The sequence below is a fragment of the Rattus rattus genome, chromosome 2 (assembly GCF_011064425.1).
Source record: "Rattus rattus isolate New Zealand chromosome 2, Rrattus_CSIRO_v1, whole genome shotgun sequence".
Taxonomy (NCBI): Eukaryota; Metazoa; Chordata; class Mammalia; order Rodentia; family Muridae; genus Rattus; species Rattus rattus.
In genome coordinates, this window is record NC_046155.1 from 58,426,982 (window position 1) to 58,450,841 (window position 23,860).

A 23,860-nucleotide genomic window follows, 5' to 3' on the forward strand; every position below is an offset into this window, starting at 1 on the left:
CCGTCATAAGACCTCAGGCTTTGGCTTCACGTTAGCTACAGGGTTCACACTTACGAGACTTCCTGGCTTCTCTGAACTTGAAGTCTAGTCAATAATGTCAAAGAAAAATTTTTAGGTATTTATAACAGCAAATTCTTTATCAATGTTCTCCTGATAATCACATAATGTAATGGAAACATGATTTTTTCCCAAGTTATAAATATACAGGAAAACAGCATTTGTACCAAATTGATATTAAACCATGCAAATATGATTTTAATATAATGTACATGAAGAAAATTAAGAAAATAAAATAATTGAATGTACTGCCTTCTAAAGTCACATCTGGAAGGTGATAAATATTAAAAATAACTAAATGTCACAAGGAAATCATTCATAAAGTACTAAGAGCAAATTGAGGGTTCCCGCGTGGTGAACGATCTAAGAGAAAAGGAAGTCTGGTGGCTCAGTGGCTCAGTGGTGGCCTCACTCTGGACTCCCAGGACCCAGCTGGCAGGTCAGGTGGCGCTGTGCGTTCTCTGCAGAAACAGAAATCCTGTCGGCTAGGTCTCCAGACCCAGCGTCCGTCACAGCCTCTGTAACTGCCATCCTTAAACATTTATGTTTTCAAAAGAGCTTAACTGGCACAACGCTAACATTCAAAACTAAAACATTTAAAAATTAGTTTTAGGCACAAAATTCATAAAAGTTAGAGAAACAATTGTACTTACAGTTGGCACTGGTCACCTTTTATCCCCTTGGTTGTGCAGAAACACTTTCCTGTGTGCAGGTGACAGACGTTGGCATGACCACCACACGTGCAAGCTGTAAGTCAAAGCAACACACTATTAAGTATTATTGTTATCATCTTATTTTATGAGGCCCTTTCCTCACACCGTGTGTTACTTTTAATTATAGGAAGGTAAAGTCACCTATGTGACTTTGCAAAACTTTGCAAAACTCTTTAAAATCCCTGAGGGTCTTCTGTCTATCATGCACCTACGTAGTTCTCTAATTCTTTGTGTTTCTATTTGTGATCTGACACGCCACTGGTGAAAGAAGGGGTTAAAAAGATAGTGGGTGTAGCAGTGCACTCCTCTGATCCCAGGACATAGGAGATGCATGGTGCACACCTCCACACAGAGTGTGGGAGACACATGGTGCACACCTCCAATCCCAGGACATAGGAGATACATAGTGCACACCTCCAATCCCAGGACATAGGAGATGCATTGGTGCACACCTCCACACAGAGTGTGGGAGACACATGGTACACACCTCCGATCCCAGGACATAGGAGATGCATGGTGCACACCTCCACACAGAGTGTGGGAGACACATGGTGCACACCTCCAATCCTAGGACATAGGAGATGCATGGTGCACACCTCCACACAGAGTGTGGGAGACACATGGTGCACACCTCCAATCCCAGGACATAGGAGATACATAGTGCACACCTCCAATCCCAGGACATAGGAGATGCATGGTGCACACCTCCAATCCCACATGTGGAGGGAAGGCAGGCAGACTGACAGGCAAAGTTACATAAAGAATGCATATGGCTTTGAGAAGGTGAATGGATCGGAACACTCATGGGTAAAGTGTAAAGAGTAAAAACCCTGGAGCACATACTGTAATTGTCAAACTCACATCTGCAGTCACTAACTACCTAAGTTTAGACAACCTACTGAAACCCTCCAGTTTGGTTTCGGCACCTACAAGCAGAGAATAACAGTACTTAGTTATTCTAAGTTATTCCTACTTAGTTCTAAGGAGTCGTGAGAAGTAGATGAGACATTGTAATTTAAAACACTTAACATGCCAGGCCCGGGGCTGTGGTGGCAGGGCACACCTTTAACCCTGACACTCGGAAGGCAGAGGCAGGTGGATCTTTCAGTTGAGGCTAGCCTGGTCTACAGAGCGAGATCTAGGACAGCCCGAGCTACTTTCAAAAAAGGCAGCATGATTGGCGTCAGCACCAGTAATGAGCACGGTGGTCATGGGGAACGGTGGTGCCACCGCTACGTGGTGCAGCGCTTGTCTCTGACCTCCGGGATTAAAGTCACAGACAGAGACATCACAATTGTGACAGAGGATCTCTGTGGGCTGCTCTCCTGTCAGGATGGTGACTTGTTTTTCTAACTTTTAGAATAGCACTTTTAGTTAAGAACAAAAGAAGAGGGGTCACCGCCATCTTTACAGAGATCAGAAAGGTAAGGGGACATAGGAAAAACAGGCCAAAGAGCAGATCACAGATCAACTGAATAACTTTCTAAAAGATATAAACTACCAAAACAAAGTGGTGAAGGGAAAAATATATCCTCAGTAGTTCCATAATAATAATTGGAGTAATTAAAAAGTGTCCACAAAGAAAAGCTTACACAGAAATACTAAGAAACTTTATCCAATATCGCTAACACCAGATCTTCACGAACTCCTCACAAAATTTAAAGAAATAAAATAAAAAAACCTTCACAACTTGCTCTAGGAGCCAATATTACCTTGAAACCCAATTAAATGCTGCAGGGAAATCCAGCTACTGACAAGACATCTTATGAGCATGCACGCAGAAAAACTCAACAAATCAGAAGTGCAAGTCTGGGAACATGTCAAAGATTTCACATGACCATGGAGGATTTCTATTAAGAGAGAGGGCTAGAGAGATGGCTCAGTGGTTAAGAGCACTGACTGCTCTTCCAGAGGTCCTGAGTTCAAATCCCAGCAGCCACATGGTGGCTCACAACCATCTGTAATGTAGTCTGATGCCCTCTTCTGGTGTGTCTGAAGACACTGACAATGTTTTCATAATCATAAAATAGATAAATATTTAAGAGAGGGAGACAGTTTAACAGTCAAATATCAGTATTGTTACATCACACCAGCCAATAAAAAATATTAATTCAATAAATTCAGAAATACCATCAGAGAAAACCTAGCATTCTTTCATAATTAATGACACGTGATTTTAATTCCAATTCTTTCTGAAACACAATGAGGCTAGTCTGGTCTATATAGCATGTCCCAAGCCAGGCCAGCCAATGTCATGTAGTGAGACTCTTGTCCAAATAAAACTTGTCAGCCCTAACTGGGACATCTATTTTATACCACAGCTTGTCTGGCAAGGTTACATAGGCTGGAAGATATGGGACCGTGGTGAAACTGTCTTCTGATTATGACAGGGACACTACACACATGAAGTCATGGCAGCTGTGACTGCACATACATGATCTGCACAAGATCACACCAGCCAAACTGCCAGCACCGACAGAGGAGGTGGGCCACACGGTCACACCAGCTGAGGAGCAAGCACACTTGACGGCTACGAAGGACAACAGTGTCAGCATTTAGGGGTGCCACCCCACAGGGCCCATTCCACGGGCTTCAAAAGGAGTGTTGGGAAGAAGGTGTACACTGGAGGGGCTGGAGCCTCAAAACACATTTCCTGTATGAAATTCTAAAAGCAATGTATCCTTTAAAATTCAGTAAATCAGAAATGGAATTCACTAAACATAGACTGAGTTTTAAAACAAACTAAAGCCTACAGCATCGTGCTTAATAGCAAGAGACTACATGTTTTCTTCTCCTAAAATCAAGAAGTCATTGCTCTCCTTCTACGTCATTTATTACCATCTGTATGGGACACTCGAACCAAGACCATCAAAGAATGAAGTTGGTCAAACAGAAAAGCGTAGAGCTGAGGCTGGTTACCAGTCCATTATCTTTTCTATTCAAGGAAATCTTCTCCTAAGCAGTACCTTGGAAAAGGTGTGATAAGCAAAGACAGTGTGAAAGATCACTGCACAGACTCTAGGGCTGGAGTTTGGTCGTATGGTATTTGCCCAGCATGTGTGAGCCACAAAACCAAATAATAAACTTTCTCTAACTTCAAGGCGGCTGTGGGGCCTGGCAGCCCAGCCCAAAGCCCTGCCAGCCCAGCCCAAAGCCCTCCCAGCCCAGCCCAAAGCCCTGCCATGTTTCTGTAACTAGCAAGGAAAAATGAAAGGTAAGAAATAATTCCACTGTAAGAGAGCATTAAAACGCTAGGGCAGCAGCTACATGGATAAAGTGCTTGCTACCAAGCATGTTTGAGTCACAGAACCCACATTAAAGAACAAAAACAAACACGCACAGAGGTGTCACAGGTCCCGTTTGTAAAAGGCAGTCAGGTGGATTCACTGGAGAGAACTGGCCAGACAGCCTAGCCTACTTGTCAAGGTCCAGAATACTGAAAGTCGCTGTCTCAGGAAACAAGTTGGAGGACTCCCTGGCTCACCTGAAGCAGCTGTCTGCTGGATTTCACATTCATGCACACAAGTGCAACACACACACAGAGAAAGAAAAAGCAGGAAAGACAGAGAGGGGGAAATTAAGATTAATGAAATCCTTAAGAAATGATTTCATAAACCTATGAAACAAGTATCCTGAAAACTGTACAAAAGTGTTGAAAGAAAACTAAAGATGGCATAAATAGAGTGAAAGAAATATCAAATCACGGCTGGGAAAACCAGTTACCCAACTGACAGACGGAGGAGAGTTGCTGCAATCCCCACGAGAAACCTAGCTGGCTACTTTGTACAAACTGACAAGCTGGTTCTCAAACTCAATTATAATGACAAAGAACTTTACAAAGTGAACGGGTCTTGAGGGATAAAATTGGATGATTCAGTCATCTCAACTTCAAACACCACTGTAGAGTGACAACAGTAAATGCAGACAGCACTGATAGAACTACGGGATTCTGGGGAGTGGGAAGGAGGATCTGAGTGACAAACTCAGGAGCCCAGGCGGCTAGACAGTCACGAGGGCAAGCGCAGGCTGGGTCCTGCACACAGAAATCCTTCCAATGAAGGAGAAGCCTAAACTTGAGGCTTAAAAGATCACAAAAGAAAACGAATCAAATACACATGTTATTTTTCTTGTAGTAAGATACTTTAAAGACCATCAGATTTGAGCTCCATCGTGTATGAGGAGTGTTAAGTTTTATTAATCAAATAATATTACTTTGATGTATCATGTCAAAATAATTGTTGGCAAGTGGACACTGGAGCTGTCTTTCAGTTGCTTGATTGTTGCAAATGGCATTCTAAGCACTCCTATGGACAAGTGGTTGGAAGATACATTGTATTTCTTTTTCTACCCGCCTGGAACTAGAGTGGCTCAGTCCTTCTACTTGGTGGCTTTGATTGTCCCCAGACATTCTGAGGACATTTATACACGTTAGTATTTCCACCACTCACCCATGCGAGTTCCAATTTCTCTGCCGGATCATTAATTCTGGTTATTGTTTGCATTTTAATTACAAGCATAAATTGGATCTGAAAGGTCTGACTTGAATTTACTTCAATAACTATGAATACAGTGACTTTTTCTGTGCTCACCAGTATGTTTCTTTTAAATAATGTTGATTCAAATCCATGGATAAATTCTTTTAACTAGGCAATTTATCTTTTCATTGTTTATATTCCAGGTATAAGTAAGATATATGATTTGCAAAAAATTCTGTAATTTATAGTTCTTTTATTTTATTGGTGGTATCTCTTGTCATGCAGATTTCTTAAGATTGATGAAGTATTCTGTCCTTCCTCTCTCTTTTCCTGTGCTTGATGTCTTCATGAATTATCTTTCTCTTGTTGTAATAAAACATCATGGCCAACTTAAAGGAGAAAAACTTTATTTTGACTTAAAGTTCAGAGTGGTAATAGAAAACTTGGGTATGGGACAGGAAGCTGGGTGTGCCAGCTAGTGTGTCAACTGACACAAGCTGGAGTCATCTGAGAGGAGGGAAACTCAGTAGAGAGATGCATCCACAAGATCCAGCTGTAGGGCATTTCCTTAGTCAGTGACTGATAGGGGAGAGCCCAGAACACTGTGGGTGTTGCCACCCCTGGGCTGGTAGTCCTGGTCTCTGTGAGAAAGCAGGCAGAGCACACCATGAGGAGAGAGCCAGCAAGCAGCACGCCCCCATGGCCGGTGCATCAGCTCCTGCCTGGGGTTCCTGCCTGCCTGAGTTCCTATCCTGACTTCCTTCAGTGATGAACAGCGATATGGAAGCCATTTAAATGCTTTCCCTCTACGCTGCTTTTGTCGTGGAGTTTCACATCACAACAATAGTGACCCTGAGACACTGGTGGTGACATTTGTCAACACATAGAGGCTTGGAGATAAAGCCTCGTCTGGGAAAGTAGAAAGTGAAAACACTTGGGGGGATACCTCATTATGAAAAGCTGAGAGGGGAAACAGAACCTACTTAAGATGGAGTGTGGAGGTTTATCTGTATGACTTTATGAATAAGGTGTATAAGCCAATCTCTTAATAAATGAGAGATAACTGGGAAGATCCCGACTTACTTTATGCCCATTCCTGGGCAGAATGTGTTAACTGTTACATGGAGAGTCTTTTCCTCCCTCAGGCAATAAACAAAATGTTTACTGTCTTATAACATTATATAATGTGGTCAAAAACAATAATTTTAAGTCAGTCTTACCAAGATATACAAAGATGTGACAGGAGTTGCTTTCTTATAGAATACAATTCAGTGATGTGTGTGTGTGTGTGTGTCTGTGTGTGTCTGTGTGTACTAACAGAAATAGACCCTCAGGACTACAGTCTTATTTGAAAGAAATTTTATCATTCCCTCTCCAAAAAAAAAAGAAAAGGCTTCACCATTGTAGGTCCCTCCCCTGTGGCCCCACTCTCCACCTTCTCCCTGGTTGCCATGGCAATTAGAAATCCATTATCTATAAAGACTGAATTATTCTTGAAATTTTTTCATAAAGTCATACAAGTCTGCACGGTCTCCTTTAATGAGAATATAAGATTTGAGATTTCCACAAATGGAAGATAAGGTGTGAAACAAGGAATGAGGAATACCCCCTGGTCCTTACTGACTGCAGCCATCGGGAGAGAGAGGGCCCTGCACCTTGCCTGGGCAGCACAGTAGAGCTTGTCCTGCTGGCCTGAACCCTGAACTTGGGCAAGCGGGCCCAGAGGGTAGAGAGCAGGAGAGTAGGCTCCACTGCGCCTTGCCCACTGTGACCCAGCCTGGCAGGAGCAGAGCTGAAGAGCTCCCCCTGGTGGTGCGGGTGCAGAACTGGTGAGCTGACCAGCTCAGCTACCACTCAGGCCCACATCCAAGGCTGTGAATTGGCCCTAGCCAAGCATCTACCCCATCTAAGATTTGCTGGAGTGCATGGAGGGGCCAGTCCTACAGATCCAAACTGCAGGATCTCCATAACACAGGGCAACAACAGAATGTCCAAGAGGAGTCCCAGTGAGATCCAGTGTTGATGGTGGAGCAGAAGCCAGAGGCCCTGGAACAGACCAATGACTCACTGCAATGACCATCTGCAAGCAAAGACCTGCGGGACACACTGTGACACTCTACCACCTCCACGAGGTTTTCTTGGAGGGGGGAGGCTGTAAGGGCAGGAGTACAAAAAGAAGGGGAGATGAGTGGGGAATTAACAAGAATCAACAAAAAGTTGAATAAAGAATAGCATCATCGAGAAATAAAGGAACACAGAGATTCATTGTTAATGTGACTGAAGAATGAATGAACACACCATCATATAGTTTAATGATAATCTGAACAATTTCAGACAAACATTGAGGCACATTCCAAGGAATAACAAAATCAATGCATATTAATATTTTAAAACTTGGATTTTATTTATCCTTCCTGGGAAAACATTGTAATGGTTATTCTTGCAGATTTTCCTTAAAGAATTATCATCATACAGTAACTTTAATACTTTCTGAAACCAAAACAGCATGCATTAATATATCTTTGTGGAGCCCATCCTGCAAGAATTCCCCTGTGGTACTACACTTCAGAGTGAAATAGCACAAACGCACCTTAAATGCGATTGTTTAAAATTTATATTTCACGGCAGTTTTTATATTATTCTGTGTTGTCAGCATCCAAGGCCACTGTTTTGTGCTGAGCAAGCATCTGTGGAATCATCACGCTGTGGCCTTTAGTTTGGGAAATTTTATTTGGCAATGATTTTATAGCTGGGATACACACTAGGGGGACGTGACATAGTCACATGGTATTTCTGTCCCCAAAATTATAAAGCTGCAGTGGCAACTTAAGCAAACTAAACAATGAAGAAGAAGAAAAAAGAAATGGTAGAAAGGTCATCCACACTAGCTGTATGTATAGAACACACTGTATGTATAGAACAGACTGTATGCATAGAACACTGTATGTATAGAACACTGTATGTATAGAACACTGTATGTATAGAACACTGTATATACAGAACACAATGTATTATAGAACACACTGAATGTATAGAACACTGTATTTCTAGAACACTGTATGTATAGAAAACGTATGTATAGAACACGTATGTATAGAACACACTGTAGAAACAAAATCTAAGCAATCATAATGGAAAGCCATTTTCTGCTCCTGTCATGAACACATGACAACGGTTTCTGGAGGTCTGGAGATCGTGCCAATTTAATCTCTTTTGTAGCCTTTTGTGCTAACTATGCTTAATGAAATATCCTAGGTTTATTACCAATTATCTAATATAAAATTCTACATAAGGAAAAACTGTAACAGACACATAATTTAAAATGCTGTTCTTCAGAATTGTGATAGTCTTGTGTTCATCTTGCTAGCTTTGACTGGCCAGCCTATGAGACACCCTAAACCTCAGCTCCATGTTTCTGGGAGAGAGCTAGATGGGTACAGAGGAGGGAGAGCCACCTCTTGTGCTCTTGTAAGACTGCTGTTAATACTCACTAATCTCAGCTGCGGGATAAGAGCAACATCTCTCTGCTGATGAAGCCACTAAACGACACGATTCTGTTGAGAACTGGCTCTGTGGACTCTGTGATTGGAAACCTGTGTGGGTTCAGGCAGGAGCTGGGCACCTTGACATGGACATAGGAGCCTGGGCGCACTCAGAAAGGAGCAGGGCAGCACAGTGTGCACACAGCAGCCTGGGAGCTCTCAGGAAGGAACAGGGCAGCACAGTGTGCACATGAGCACATACACGTTCCTTGCTGAGCAGGGCAGCACAGCGTGCACATGAGCACAGGCAGCACAGTGTGCACATGAGCACATACACGTTCCTTGCTGAGTTGCTTTCTTTCATGGTACCGTAATTCTTCATGTAAATTGCTAAATTTCTTGTCCATTTTGCTAAGCATTCCTTCCATGTCGCTGACTTTTCCCTTCCATGCACAGAAATGAATTTATTTACTTGTTTGTATCCTCTTTCAGGTCATTGATGATTTTTAATGAACAATCAAAAACTTTAGAACCATTCTTTATTTATTTGTAAAGTAGTTATGCTATTTGTTTACATTATAAAATACAATTAAACATTCAGGCAAAGTTCTTAGCAATGTTCTTGGTATTAAAAACTGACCAATAAATATGAAATGGGTTTGAAGATGAGGCAGGAGGCTTGCTTATGGGAAATAAGAAATACAGAGGACACAAGACGTGTAGGACATGGCAAGGGAAAGAGTTGAAAGTCAATTATTTGGAATGTGTTTTTCAAAAGCCTTGAAGTACTTACTCCTTTGACAAGTTTAGACACTGGAAATTTCAGAAATAAAGATGAAATCTCTTCTTGAGTCACTTTCAGAATAAAACTGTCTCTCTACTCCTACAAACAAAGTATAAGGGGGTGGTTACAACTGGAGAGACTATATGTGACTGTGTGTGAAAGGTGGGTCTTTGCATTACGTTAACCGAGACTGAATGAGACCCTCCACCATGTCGGATACTCGGCAACATTTAACAGCAACAGAAGAGGAAGATCAGAGACCTGACCTTCTACATAAGGGAAAGAGGAAGATCAGAGACCTGACATTCTACATAAGGGAAAGAGGAAGATCAGAGACCTGATAAGGGAAATAAAAAGGGACACTATCACGGACAGGTGGAGGAAGAATCATGTACAGATGTAATACAAGAGTTGAGAAGAAAGAATTATGGATTTACTAACTGCAAGGCCAAAAAGGTCAAAGTGTAAATAATAATGCCACTGGACTCAGTTTGTAACTGAAACGTGTGCAGAAGCGTGCAACCGAAAGTTGACAAGTTCCAAGCTATCTAATAAGCTAATCTGGACTATTCACTAGATGAACAATTAAATCTTCTGGATGTTTGCTATAGCCTAAAAACTGAGTTTTTAAAAAATCCATAAAAAGTAAGCAAGAAAATTCATAAATTTATTCATGGCTAATAAAACTCAAGCACTTTTTATCCATGTCTAATGTCATATATAAAAAGGCCTTTGAGAGAAAAGATTTCTTATACAGTACGTTCAGAGAATGTTTAATTCTTACAAGTTATTTATAAAAAATATTTTGCTAATGATGCCTACATTCCTAATATATAATTAACTTTCTGCAATCACTAATTATCCCAAGCATTATATGAGCACTGCAAATACACACACACACACACACACATCCAATTTGACATTTAACTTAGTTTAGAAACCAACCCATTAAGTATCATGTAATAAATGTATTATATTATTTACTCATTAAGTATTTTGTAATAAATTTATCCAAGAAAAATATGATCTAGAAGAAGGAAAGGTATTAGTCATACAAGACTAGAAAAGCATTTTCTTTTTGTACTTGTATTTTACAAATAAGTAAGGATGAAGACTCTGGACAAGTACTTTGTGGTTAATAACATACTTACCTGCTGTGTATGAAGAATGGATCATAATGAAATTCCTGCTGCTAGCAATAACTAAGGAAAACTGTAGCATAGATTAACACTGTCCCAAGTGATCAGGGGGCCACTAAATTAACTCTGGAACGGGACTTTCCCAGATCATTCGATCAGAATAATCTCTTTGTTCTTTACTCTGTAACTTGATTTATTCAGAACGCAATGACGGTTCCCCACAATGTTTGTAAATTTGGTTATAACGTACTTCTGGCAGTTAATGAACATTCAATCACTATTCGAGGATTTCGAAGATAATTCTTCTCTGTGAGGCCCTGCAGTCTGTGGGTGCACTGAGCTCCTCCACTCTAAGGAAAAGGTCATTATTTTCTTCTACTGCGATTTATAAGCCAGTTTGGAGAGCACATTCAAAATGTATACCAAAAAATACATCAGTTTGAATAAATTAACCATAACTTCAGAGTACCCACAATGTGTCAGTGTTCCATTAAGGAACATAAATTTAAAAGCACTTCCCCCTTGGAGAAGTTCAACCAAGAGTGAGGCCAGATTTTAATTCTATGTCTCCAGTGCCTTCTTCATTCATTTCCTGTCTATCTGCTGGATGAGTCTGGATCTGTGCCCACCCAAATGCTGCCTTGTCTGTCCCTGCCTTTGTGTCTGTGTCCCTGAACCAAGTTTTGCATGGGGTTTTTTGAACAGCATAGAAAGCATCACAGGAGGAAAGAATGAGGGACACTTACACAAATCTTTAAAAGCATTGCAAGAGACAAAGTCACTAACTGCAACTGACCCCAACTATCCCAGAGAACAAACAGAAACAGTCAAGCAGTATTCATATGCTGCCTTCAACATGCGTGGGGGATATTCCTGGTAGGAGGTTGCTTTCAGCCTACTTGCTGCCTCCAGGGTTTACAGTCACACACACACACACACACACACACACACACACACACACACACACACAGAGAGAGAGAGAGAGAGAGAGAGAGAGAGAGAGAGAGAGAGAATTTAAAGTATCTTAGGATTATAGTTATGCACCTTGGCATGATGGCACACGCCTTTCATCCAGTTCTCAGGAGGCAGAGACAACTTTGAAGACAACATGATCTTCATAGAGAGTTACTCGCCAGCCAGAGCAACATAATAAAACCCTGTCTCAAAAATCAAAATAACAAAACAGATTCACAGCTATTCACTCACTTCGGTTAGGATTTAATTGCGTGGGAAATCCAAGGCAAATAAGGTTGGTTGTACATTGTTTTCTTAAAGGCAGGTTGACCAACAGACTGAGCTCATGGTAGGACACCAGTCTTAAATGACCTCAAGGCACACCGTTACCTCTAGCTTAAGGTCCAGCAAAATCTCCAGCCTCTTTCAATGTGACAGATATTTTCATAATAATAAACTACCAAGTTTTTATAGAAAAAGTCTCAATCATACAATGTTTGGGTGATATGAAGGGGACTGGACCCATGTCCTGTCATGGGAAGGAAAAGCTATACCTTTCACCAAAAGCCCCATCCCTGGTTTTATTGTTGCTGTTTGTCTGTTTGTTTGTTTTTGAGGAAAGCCTCACTTCCTAACTCACAGTGCCTTGAACATCATAGGATGTAGATGTAGAGGAAGGGTAAGCCAGCAACATGGATGTTCTAACAAAGGAGCACATGCAAAGACCTTCTAGGTCTGTGTGATCTGTCTGGAATGCAGACATGCCCTTAGCATACGCTGTTAGTCCCTCAGAGTGAAGGTAAGGTCAGTTTGTAGAAGGAAGCAGCTATGTTTGAACATGACACTTAATTGAGGGGCAGACCAAGTGGGGAATCAGAGAAAGATTTGACAGAATGGGTCAGAGATGGGACATGAGAAAGAACTTAGAAGAGCAGAGGGAGAGAGAAAACAGTTTTACAGAGACGGGTTGCAGGTGAAGACAGAATAAGCCAGAGAATAAGGAGGAGCCAGAAAATTAGAACACATTGCCAGAGTTATTTGAGGCCAATCGGAGCAATTCAGTCAGAAACCAACAAATGACAGTTTGAATCAGTTAGTTTGGAGAGGAGCTTGGCCAAAACATCTGAATTGAACCAACCAGCCAGAGTTCAGAAAGAACTAGAAAGGGTGAGCTTATTCAGCAGTAAGCCTCCAAGAGGACAATTAGATCTGGCAAATAAGTTACATTTGCAGTATGCAGCCTTGAACACACGATTCTCCTATGCTAGCGCCACCAAGTGTTGGGATTGCAGACATGCGCCACCATGCCCACCTGTGCTATTCAATTTTACCAGCACGCTTTGACCTGCTAACTTTGAATGCTGGCAATCACAGCATGGCTGCATCGGTTGGCACTGAGGGTGAGTACTTAGAAGAAGCACACACTGTTTCATCTATAAACAATCCCTCACAAGGCGCCAGACAGATGCCCCAGTTGGTCAGACGCCTTTAACACAAGGGCCGATCTCCAGAAGAGTGGTGCGTGCTCTCTACCTTGGAGCAATCTCTCCAGGTACAGCTCTTCTAGAGGACCGAAGCTCAGCTCCCAGAAAATGACAGCAAATGTATGCTTTCTGACCTTTTACATTTTAATTTTAGTCATTGCTACATAAATTACCAATGTGACATGTCATTTATTCGTCACCTAACTGGTGATGAATGTGGCCATAAAAATAAAATCGGTTATTTTTATATATCACATGACAACATAAAGTCACAGACAGCAGGGCATCATCCTGCCACCTTTTAGGACCTAAAAAAAAAAGTCAAGGATTATCTAAAGTTTCATAAAAGTCTGCACCAAGGAATTCAATAGGCATTAATCCTTCATCCCATTTAATTTTCTATTTACTGTGCATTAATTAGCTTGCCAGATGTGATATGTCAGTAACAGAAATTAATATGGAATAATTAAACTAGTTTTGAATCTAGCAGCAGAATACCATACCCAAAGGGAAGCATATTTCTCAAAGCACCCTGCCTGCTGAAAGCATAAAGTCCTCCATAACAGTTTAAATTATTCTGTGCCGATCATAGAGAGCAAAATGTTCCTTTTCTTCCATTTCGGCAAAAGTTTATATAATCAGTCATATGCATCTGGTTCATGACACCACAAGTGCAACCAACAAGGGCTGCGGAGACGGCTCGGTGAGGAAGAGCATTGGCTGCCCTTCCAAAGGACGCCGGTTCAATTCCCCGCAGCTGTATAGCAGCTGACAGCTATGTGCTTGTCAGTACCAGGGGTCTAACACCCTCCTCTGGCTACGAGGGACACTGCAAACATGTGGTACATAGACGTACACACCAGCAAAATGTAAGATAAAAATAAATGTTTTAATTACAAAAAAGAAACCCCACATTAAGTAGATTTCATCCATATGATCAGAATATGAGAGAAATTTTTCAAAGAAATTTAACATTTAAGAAATTAGAAATCTTTGTACTTTGAAAGATTTAGTGTTTTAACGTGCACATTTGGTTGTGTGTGTGTGCATCTGTGTGTGTGAATGTGGGTGTACAATGCGCCTGGAGGCCACAGATGGCATCAGATCCCTGGAGGCAGAGCTGGAGGCTCCCAGCCCACCTGACACAGACACTCGGAAACGAAACCCTGAAAGGACAGAGAGAGCTCCTACCCACTGAGCCGTCTTTTTCATCCCCAAAACGTTTATATTTTAAAGGACACTGTGATTTCCTTTAAAGACGATCTACAGTCTGCAAATATTTGATAACCGCAGTATTATAAGGGCCTATTGTTCTGAATATATAAAGATGTCTTACAATTCGGGCAGATGGAGAGCAATAAAACAAGGCCCGTATTAAAAATGGCCAAGGCTCTGGAAATATTTGTCCAGATACCACAGCAACAGCTCAAAGAAATGGCGGTACAGGGACTATAACAGTGTCCATGTGCCCACATGCGTAGCAGTGTTCAAAATAATCAAAGGGAGATACGATTCAAGCCTCCTCAGCAGCAGACTGGATGGATACATTGTAGTTTAAGAAGGCAGCAGCAGAATGCTGTTACCCTGAAACACAGAGACCGGCTGGCCAGAGAGAAGCTGGAAGGTGGAAAGACAGACAGACGGAAAGAGAGTGGTGGCCAGAGGCCAGAGGACCAGTTCACAAGAGGAAACAAAATCTTCAGAATCTAACTAAAAATTACACTCAAAATCAAACGATTTTACACCCACCTCTCACGCCACCACACTGGTCTCAGCTTCCGCCATCTCTCAACGGACAAAAGGACAATAACTTTCCCTCTAAACTTTTAATCTTGACTGTTTGCACTGCAAACACTCAGGAGCATCTCGTTCTCCTACACAGAGCGCACGGCACACTCTCACCATTTCCCACAAGGCCCTCTGATTTTCTCATGCTCTCAGCCTCACTCCACACTACAGTCCCCTCATCAGCTCCCTTGAGGATCTTTTTTTTTTTTTTCTCTCAAATGCATTAGAAAATGATTTTAAGGACAGCTATCACAGCTGCTACTTTTGTCTGGAACGTTCTTCTCTCAAAATACAGTGAACTTCATTACCCTCCAGAACTAGATGGCAAGTCACTTGCTAAGGACACCATGTCCCCGGATCCTGGGGACACAAGGAATCAAACTGGCAGTGGTCTGAAAACTTTGTCCCTCCTGGCTAGCTTTCACAGAACCAGGAGCTGCTGTGTACAAAACTGAGGTTGGGGAAGTGGTGGACACTTGGGGAAGTGGTGGACAGTCGCTCAGCTGTGAACGAAGTGAAGTACAGTAAGCACCAGCACAGTGAGGTGTGCCCACTGAGCTATAGTGACAGGTTTCGGCAGAAACCAAACACTTTCTGATCAGACTGAAGACGCACTCCACAAAACAATTTATACCTGGTCCCGAGTTGGGCCAAGTACCATTAGCTGTGTGAGTCATAAACTCGAGGAAGAATTACTGCCAGCACTCTGTTAAATGGATATAGTACTAAGCTGCACTCTCTCCACATCTAATCTATTAGAGCAGCAGATAGCATAGCTCTCAGCCGTCATCAGAGAACCTCCCTGCTGTAGTATGTGGCACCCAACAGAGATTCACGTAGGTCAAACGGCAGAGCGTAAGAGACTGTGCAGTGTTCGTCCCTGACTGGGACATCCACAGTGCATACTCTCCCCACGGGGTTCAGGTATCACCACAGAAAGGAGGTCGAAAGACCATAAAAGGCCAATGGTTGGTGGCGGAGAGGATGTTGTCACACAAATTCTCCCACGATGGCAGGAAGGTTGGCACGATGAACCCTGCAGCTGTAGCCACATACACACCACCTGTGTAGGGATCAAAACAGCTCTGGTCCAGCATGGATGGGCATTTGTGGGCAAGTGGATCCTAGCCCGAGCTGAGGAGATCCTTGGAACTGACGGCTGAGGTAGGGAGACTCGGTCTACTTCAATGCAGTCCATGTTCCACTGGATGGTCCTACCAGCACCCACATACTGCAGCGCACTGTGTGGTGGGTGGAATTTAAAAAGGAGGCCAGGAGGTTGGGAAAAAAGTCATGGCTATAAAGCAACAGTGAGAATGAAAAACAAGAAAACCAAGCTAACTGAAAAGCCAGTCAAAAACAAGTTTTGTTTTGTTAAAAAGTAACAGAATTGATATTTGACCAAACCCATTCCCAGTGCAGGGGAAGCCGCTGCTATCACACAGAAATCCTAGTTGCTTTTTAGGTACCATTCTTTACCTATCAACTGTTTATTCCAAAAGTCAATAATCTATCAAAGAAAATCTGCAGTGATCACTTTATCAATGGGATTGTACGCACTTTACTACATTTCTTGTAATAAGTATGCATTCAAGTTTAAAAAAGTAATATTTTAAAAGAAGCATCTTGCAGAGTTTTTATAATTCACAGTCTCTAACCAAAAAAATACTACCTTCAAAAATAAATGACGCTGGATAGGAAAAATAATTCTTGGTCTGTTTTCGGGAAGAGCTATCTCACTTCTCGTTCCTCCTTCTGATCAGCACATACACTCTGAAGAACATGAAAACCTTTACCTGTGCACTGCCCGCCATTGGTTGGGTCTCCGTAGTACCCCGGCATGCAGTCCTGACACTGCCTCCCAGTGGTGAGATTCTTACACTGCTCACAGACGTTGTTGTTGATGCAAGTGCTGTGTCCGTTACACTGGCAAGCTAAAGGAAAGAGTAACAGTGTCACAAAGAACCCAGTAACAGTAACTGTGCAGAAGTCACTTGAAACTGGTTACTTTTAAAATCGAATTCTAGCCAGGGCAAAGAGCATCCCCTGGTTTTTAAATAAGTAAGGCACAGGGCAGAAAGCAGCAGCAGTGACACATGACTAAGTAAGTCACAGGGCTGAGAGCAGCAGCAGTGACACATGACAGTGGCTACATCGTATTGCAGGTCACAACTGACCTCATTAGTGATAAGGTGTGGGGGCTACAGATAATGTGAAATGTCAAGATTACAAGTACATAAGGAATATTTTAATATTCTCATTAGAGAATCTTATATTTTATCTATTAAATTACATAAAGACAAGATTAGATAATATAACTTTCATAAAGGATAGTAAGTTCTTAATATCTCATAAACATATTTTACTTATACTAAATAACAAATCATAGATATGGAAAAGTATCTGGCAACAGGTCTTTATTTCCAAAAATGTCTGTTTACTGAGATGAACAAAGGGAATCTTTTCATTTGAACAAAGGTGTATCTTCTTAAAATAACAAGACAGTTTCTAAACCATCTATTAAAACAAGCAGATCTATTAACGGAAAGTTCACAGTAAAGAAAATTAAATGTGTAAAATAATATATTTAAAACATCGTGACTTTGCTTGCAGATGCCTTAAAATTCACAAACGCCTTTCCAAAGCTCAGCAGACCTCGCTACGTCAGTCACCAATGGCCAACTTGGAGTTCTTTTATACTGAAAACATTATGTTGTAGGGCTTCTGCTTAAATGGCTAAGGGGAAGTTTTGTGGAGACGTGCCGTACACATAAGTAATTCATCCACAGTTAATTCACTCAGGTTAGAAACATGAATAGCCACTACAGGTCAAGAATTGCCTGAAGAATCAAAATAAGAAACAGGCTAGTACACTTTGTGAAATTTCAAACCACACAAAAAGTTTCTAAGTCGAAGCACGTGCTTCCGAGTAAGAGGGCTACGTTTAGCTCTCCCACCTAACGCATCCTACAGGTTATGACGGAAATGGTCGAGCGAGGGATGTTCCCACAAGAGCAGCAATTTGGGAGTGGTGATAGCGACACAAACAAAAAGCACAGGAATGGCCAACACCACCTCACGAAATTAAAACACCACAGCTGGCCAGAGGCCAACTAATCTTTCCTGTCTGAATGCAAAAAATTCAAAGGCAGCCAAGAAACCTGTGTCTTGGACCCAGCTCCCCATGGCTGTGTGTCACAGTGGATCTAATGAAAAGGATGCATCATGCAGACATGATAGGATCTAGACCTGACTGCAAGGGGAAATTCTGCGAAGGGAGGGTGATGGCAACTGGTATGCTTACAACAAACATCCTATCAATGACAGAGGACAAGGCCTACTGTAAACAGCTGTATCAAACACAGAAAAAGAAGGCTATCCTCCTAGGCCTGCGATGATGCTTTAATCAACACTGGCACCAGACTGCACCAAAAGGTAGCATGACCTGACACTGAACAATTCTTCCAGGGTGAACTTACTTTAAAGGTTCTGATATCCACATAACTATAGAACAAAAATAAAACTGAAGACAATCCATCTATTTTATTCCACCTACATTTTAAATCTACCCCAGATGGCTCCTCATTTATGGAAAGACGAAAGGAAAAAAAAATCAAAATAAAACATGATGACAAATTCATCATCTGACAGGCAAATAAAGCACACAGTTCTGAAAACACAGGCTCTCCATAGACAGATGTGCGGCACTGGAGAATGTCTTCGTGACATTATTAGTAAATACCCAACATGCTTACACGGAAATTCAAGGCAAAGACACAATTTACCTACAACCTTTTACAACACACAAATACACAGCTTATCTTAAAGGAAAAGCAAACAGCCAAGGACTGAAAACAGGGCAGAGACTGAGCTGGAAGGAAAATGCTGTACATCAGACAGACGGGCAAGCATCGGCAGGGGTGGCTCCCAAACTCTAGCAAGGCCAGCAAAGGTACCGGTTGCCACCTTCCAGTAAGGGAGGGAAACTGAGTCACAGACATAAACTGATGTTATCGCCTGCCTCAATTTGGAGAAACCACCAAATTACCAAAAGCACACCATGAGACCAAAGAGACAGCAAAGAATCTCGTATGTCACCAAAGTCTAGGCATGAAAGAAAAGGATGCATAAAAACGTAAACTCTCCTCTCACACCACATGCTGGACGGAAGCCTACGTCAGCACTCGATGGAGCGACTCTGAAAGCAAACAGGCATCCTGTGCCGAGGCCGGGCCTCACAAAGGCAGCTCGGAATGACCCATGAAAGGCATCTACAACCCACGTTGTGCGAGTAAACCAAAGAACTGAGACGAGAAAACACTTTCTTTCCAGAAAAGCACCACACAGTCAATGTCATATTTAACCTATCTGACACACCCACTGGATCTTCAACCCAACGATGACATTTCCCTTCCGTGGGTGTCCCTTGGCCACTTTTCTAAAACTGCTGTGTTGCTTTCAAATCGCACTTTAAAATTTAGATTTACAGAGTTTTAGATTTCTAGAGTTGCAAAAATACCACAAAATAATTATATACCAAATGTTAGTTAGAATCTTACTGCAAAATTTTGCAAAATTAAGAAGTTAACATTGGTTAATTATACTATAACACTACTACCTAAATTAGACTTCAGTTGTACTCTACAGCTTTGCTACAAATGTCCTTTTTCTGTTTCTTTACCACATCATAGTGATTATATTAGTGTGTTATTTATAATGAGATTTATTATACACTTTCATACATAAATAAGATACTTGGACCAATCACCCTCAGAGCTGTAGCTCTCCCCTCACAGCACTCTCTCCCTCTCCCCAATTAGTTCATGTGTGCATGCAAGAGAGGGGGAGGGAGCATAGGAAGGAGAGGAGAAGGGAGAGGAAGGAGGAGGGGGAGGGGAGTCAATTATTTTGTTGCCTGGGTATGACACATTGAGAAGTCTTTCAGTTTAGCTTCCTCCTGCCTCCTCCCTCCTCCCTCTGTCTCTCCCTCTCCTCCTTCAGCACTGAAAAATGCTCTAAGCTTATCTTGTGCGCTCCCTGCCCCAACTATAAAATCGGCCCTTATGAAGAAAACCTTTGACTCTTCCACTGGAGAATGAGGTTTAGGGGTGTATGTGCTTGGCATGTTCATGAGGTTTAGAGGTGTATGTACTTGACATGTTCATGAGGCTTAGAGGTGTATGTACTAGGCATGTTCATGAGGTTTAGAGGTGTATGTACTAAGTATGTTCATGAGGTTTACAGGTGTATGTACTTGACAGGTTCATGAGGTTTAGAGGTCTATGTACATGGCATGTTCATGAGGTTTACAGGTGTATGTACTAGGCATGTTCATGAGGTTTACAGGTGTATGTACTTGACATGTTCATGAGGTTTAGAGGTGTATGTACTTGGCATGCTCATTGCTCTGGGATGTCATGACGTATGTGCCCTCTCATCAGACAGGGTTAGGAAATATGTGAATTAGGACACATACATGGATTTTGACAAATGTATATAGTTCTGCACTAACACAAGTACACATGCATGTTTATGATTATTTCAATGTATAGATTAGAGCACAAATGTATGTTTTGAAGCTTGAGTACAGACCCATTGTAGTCCTCATCTCTTTCTTAGCTCTTAACTTCCCTTATCGTGAGAACTCTGAATCCTAGTAAGCACACACTGAAATACAGCACACACACAAAGAATTGTTAGAATTATAAGATAATTCTTGTCAGGAATAGATGTAACACACCAGGATACCACAAGTTTACATATAGGTTCTCTATAGCCTTGCTCTACAGAGAGTGACAGACAGTCAGACAGACAGAGACAGAGACAGACAGACAAAGAGAAAGACAGTGAGAGACAGAGAGACAGAGACAGAGAAAGAGGCGCACACACACACACACACACAGAGAGAGAAAGAGAGAGAGAGAGAGACAAAGAGAGAGAGAGAGAGAGAGAGAGAGAGAGAGAGAGATCTATAGTACAGTCAGGTTCGTTTTTGACAATTTGCATTCCATTCTTGAATTCTTTTAAGGTAAATGGCTTTAAATATATATAATAAATTTCACATTTTGTGATATAAGGGTAGGAATTTTTGTTTCGTTTTTGTTTTTGTTTTATGGTACTAAGCATTGAGCCAACAACCTGTAAAGGCTGGGCAGTAATCTACTACTGAGCTACATCCCAAGAACACAATATGGATTTTGACAAACAGTTATACACTGCCTACAGACAGACCAGACAGACAGACCTATAGTACAGTCAGATTCATACATACAGAGTACACATGCAGATATATAAACACAGAGTGCTTCCATGCCTCCTCAGAGTTTACTGATGCCTAGTGAAAGGCAAGCCCTAGCCCCACTCCTGACACAGGACTAAATGTTCCTCCCACACGCCTTGCTTTGTATCGGATTGTCTTTTTAAATTATCACGAGCGTCTCTTGGTAAGCAACTTACACTTAAGATGCAGGCACAGCACTCAGCAGCTTTGTCCTTTGGGCTGCTGCTGCTGCTGCTGCTACTGCTGCTGCTCTTGCTTGGTTTGGTTTGGTTTGTCACTTGCTCTATGGTCTCAGTGCTGTAGCAAAGCAACCCATGCAAAGCAGCCTCTGGGTAGCTCTCAACTATTCTGCCTCGGGCTTTCCCTGGTCCCAAGGAAAACTATTTGTGAGATCCCTGGATAGCACCCATAAGGCATCAGGAAGAGATGTAGAAGTAGATAAACGTCAACCTCAGAGGAGCAACTCCTCAGAGTATCATTTATCACGGCTCTTCCCATGTCCCCAGGCTCTGAGGGCCACACTGCTGGGCCGTAGCCAGCCTAATAACACACATATTGATTTTCTAGCTTCGTTTTAGATTCTCTTCATTCCTTCATTTATACTCTTAGAAGCATCTCCTAAGTAAACGGCCTTGCCCCCGCCTGGCGCCTCCTCCATGACATCACACAGGTGTCCTTGCCCCCACCTGTCCCCTCCTCTGTCCTAGCCACCTTTCTACCATGGATGCTCAGTACACTGCATCCACGCTCTCCGTGGGGTTTGCTGGAAACATGGGAGAGCATGAGAACTCTAGGATATTACAGGGATACAAACGATAACAAATCTGTGTGTTCATGAAGACATGAAACTCTTGTTACCTGGACACTGGATAAAAGACCACTCGTAATTCTTCTCCTTGGGGCAGAGACTGGTGTCAAGAGCCACCTCACTGTTGTGTACCCCAGCAAGTTTCATTGGGCCCCGGGAAGACCCTTCGATGCAGTATCCTCTTCCTGTATTGCTGGGATCGTTGCACCAGCCACACCCGGGCTGCTCCAAGCACTGTCCACAGGTTCTTAATCCAGAACAATTTTGAGCTGCACGACAGACAGGTGCATTAAAAACCAAAGTGTGACTTTTATAATCAAGCAGAATTGTATGCTTCATAAAAATGTGGTAAGAAAAAGTAACACTAAAATATCATCTGTAGTCGATAGAAATACTTTTGCATAAATATCTGAGATAGGAAAAACTCATCATACAGATATATGATGTGTATGGTATATGCACAAACAAATATGCACACATGTATACATAGTACATATTGGGAACAAAGAGAAGATAAAGTCAATGTTAAAAGAAAAAAAACGAGAAACATGATGCCCATGAAAATAATTACGGCAGTCCTTAAAGATTCCTGCGCGTTTGGCCAGCCGTGGGACGCTGAGAAACAGATGCGGAGGCCTAGACAACCCCCGAAAGTCAGCAGCAAATGCTAGGCCCCAGGATCCACAGAGGAGTCATTTGCTGTGAGCTGTTTGAGGGCCAAGAACCCTGGAGACTAGCATGATAAAGCAGCCAATAAGAACTGTAATAAGAAATAAAACACAGCATTCACTTGTTTAACTTTGTAGACGGTAATTCGTGGGCATAAAGTGTTTTTCCTTTTCTGGAGCCTTGGAACCACAGCTCTAAATGAGACATCCTCATCAAATCTCTCCCTCAGAGCTCTCCCTTTGCCGGCAGAGGCGTGCAGAGCTAAGAGGAGGAGGGCATCGAACATGGCCCTCTCCAGCAACTACCGCAAAGGCTCATATGTCTTCAAAGCAGTCAAGTGCGGGGCCCTCTGGCCTGCACTCTGTGTATATTACACACGTCAACTTTCAGCTCAGTGCTGTGTGATGGGACTTTCGAGGCGCAGAATGAGTGGGGTGTCTGAGGCCCAGCCTGCCCTAGGCCTCTCCCTTTCTTGTTGCCTGGTCCAGCCTCAATGTGATGATGCTTTTTGTTTTATTTTGTTATATTTTACTTTGTTATGTTTGGTTGCTTTCTCTTAGAAGCCTTTTCTAATGAGAGACAGAACGAGTAAATACAGAGGGTAGGGAAGAGGGAAGGGGAGGGTGAGGGAGGAGAGGGGAGAGGAGAGGAGGGGAGGACAAGCTGTAATCAGGATATATTATATGAGGAAATAATCCATTTCCAATACGGGGGAGGGGAGTTAATGTTCCCAATCCACAGTGCCGTGTCAATCCCTTTAACAGACACTAAGCAGCTGAACGCTCCGTGCACTGCCGTACCCCTCCTTAGTCTCCTGGATTTGAAGCGTTTCTCTTTTATCTATGATACAGATACTTGCCACAATTGTTGACAGTTGTTGACTATCTTCAAAATGGTATGTGTTTACTCTGAAGTCAATGAGAAATAATAAAAACTACCAAACCTCACCTAGGGACAGTTATGTTGCTGTATGTTCCAGTTCCTGACTGTCATGTGAAGACATAAAAGTGAAGGCCTCACACCCAAGACAGTTCACAGTGGCTGACGGACTTACGGACAGTTCACAGTGGCTGATGGACTTACGGACAGTTCACAGTGGCTGACGGACATACGGACAGTTCACAGTGGCTGATGGACTTATGGACAGTTCACAGTGGCTGATGGACTTATGGACAGTTCACAGTGGCTGATGAACCTAGAGTTCCCTGGGAAAACCACTGTGCCTTA

The 23,860-nt window shown here is 42.3% G+C and overlaps 1 protein-coding gene across 1 annotated transcript in view; it reads right to left on the reverse strand.

Moving 5' to 3' along the window:
• Atrnl1 (attractin like 1) overlaps window positions 1-23,860 on the reverse strand; it is a 540,190-nt gene that overhangs the window by 423,834 nt on the left and 92,496 nt on the right. Inside the window, exons 18-20 of the mRNA XM_032892246.1 lie at window positions 22,015-22,233; window positions 16,673-16,810; window positions 711-804 (exon numbers count right to left, since the gene is read on the reverse strand). Coding sequence (XP_032748137.1) covers window positions 711-804; window positions 16,673-16,810; window positions 22,015-22,233 — 451 coding nt within the window. The remainder of the gene's footprint in view (window positions 1-710; window positions 805-16,672; window positions 16,811-22,014; window positions 22,234-23,860) is intronic.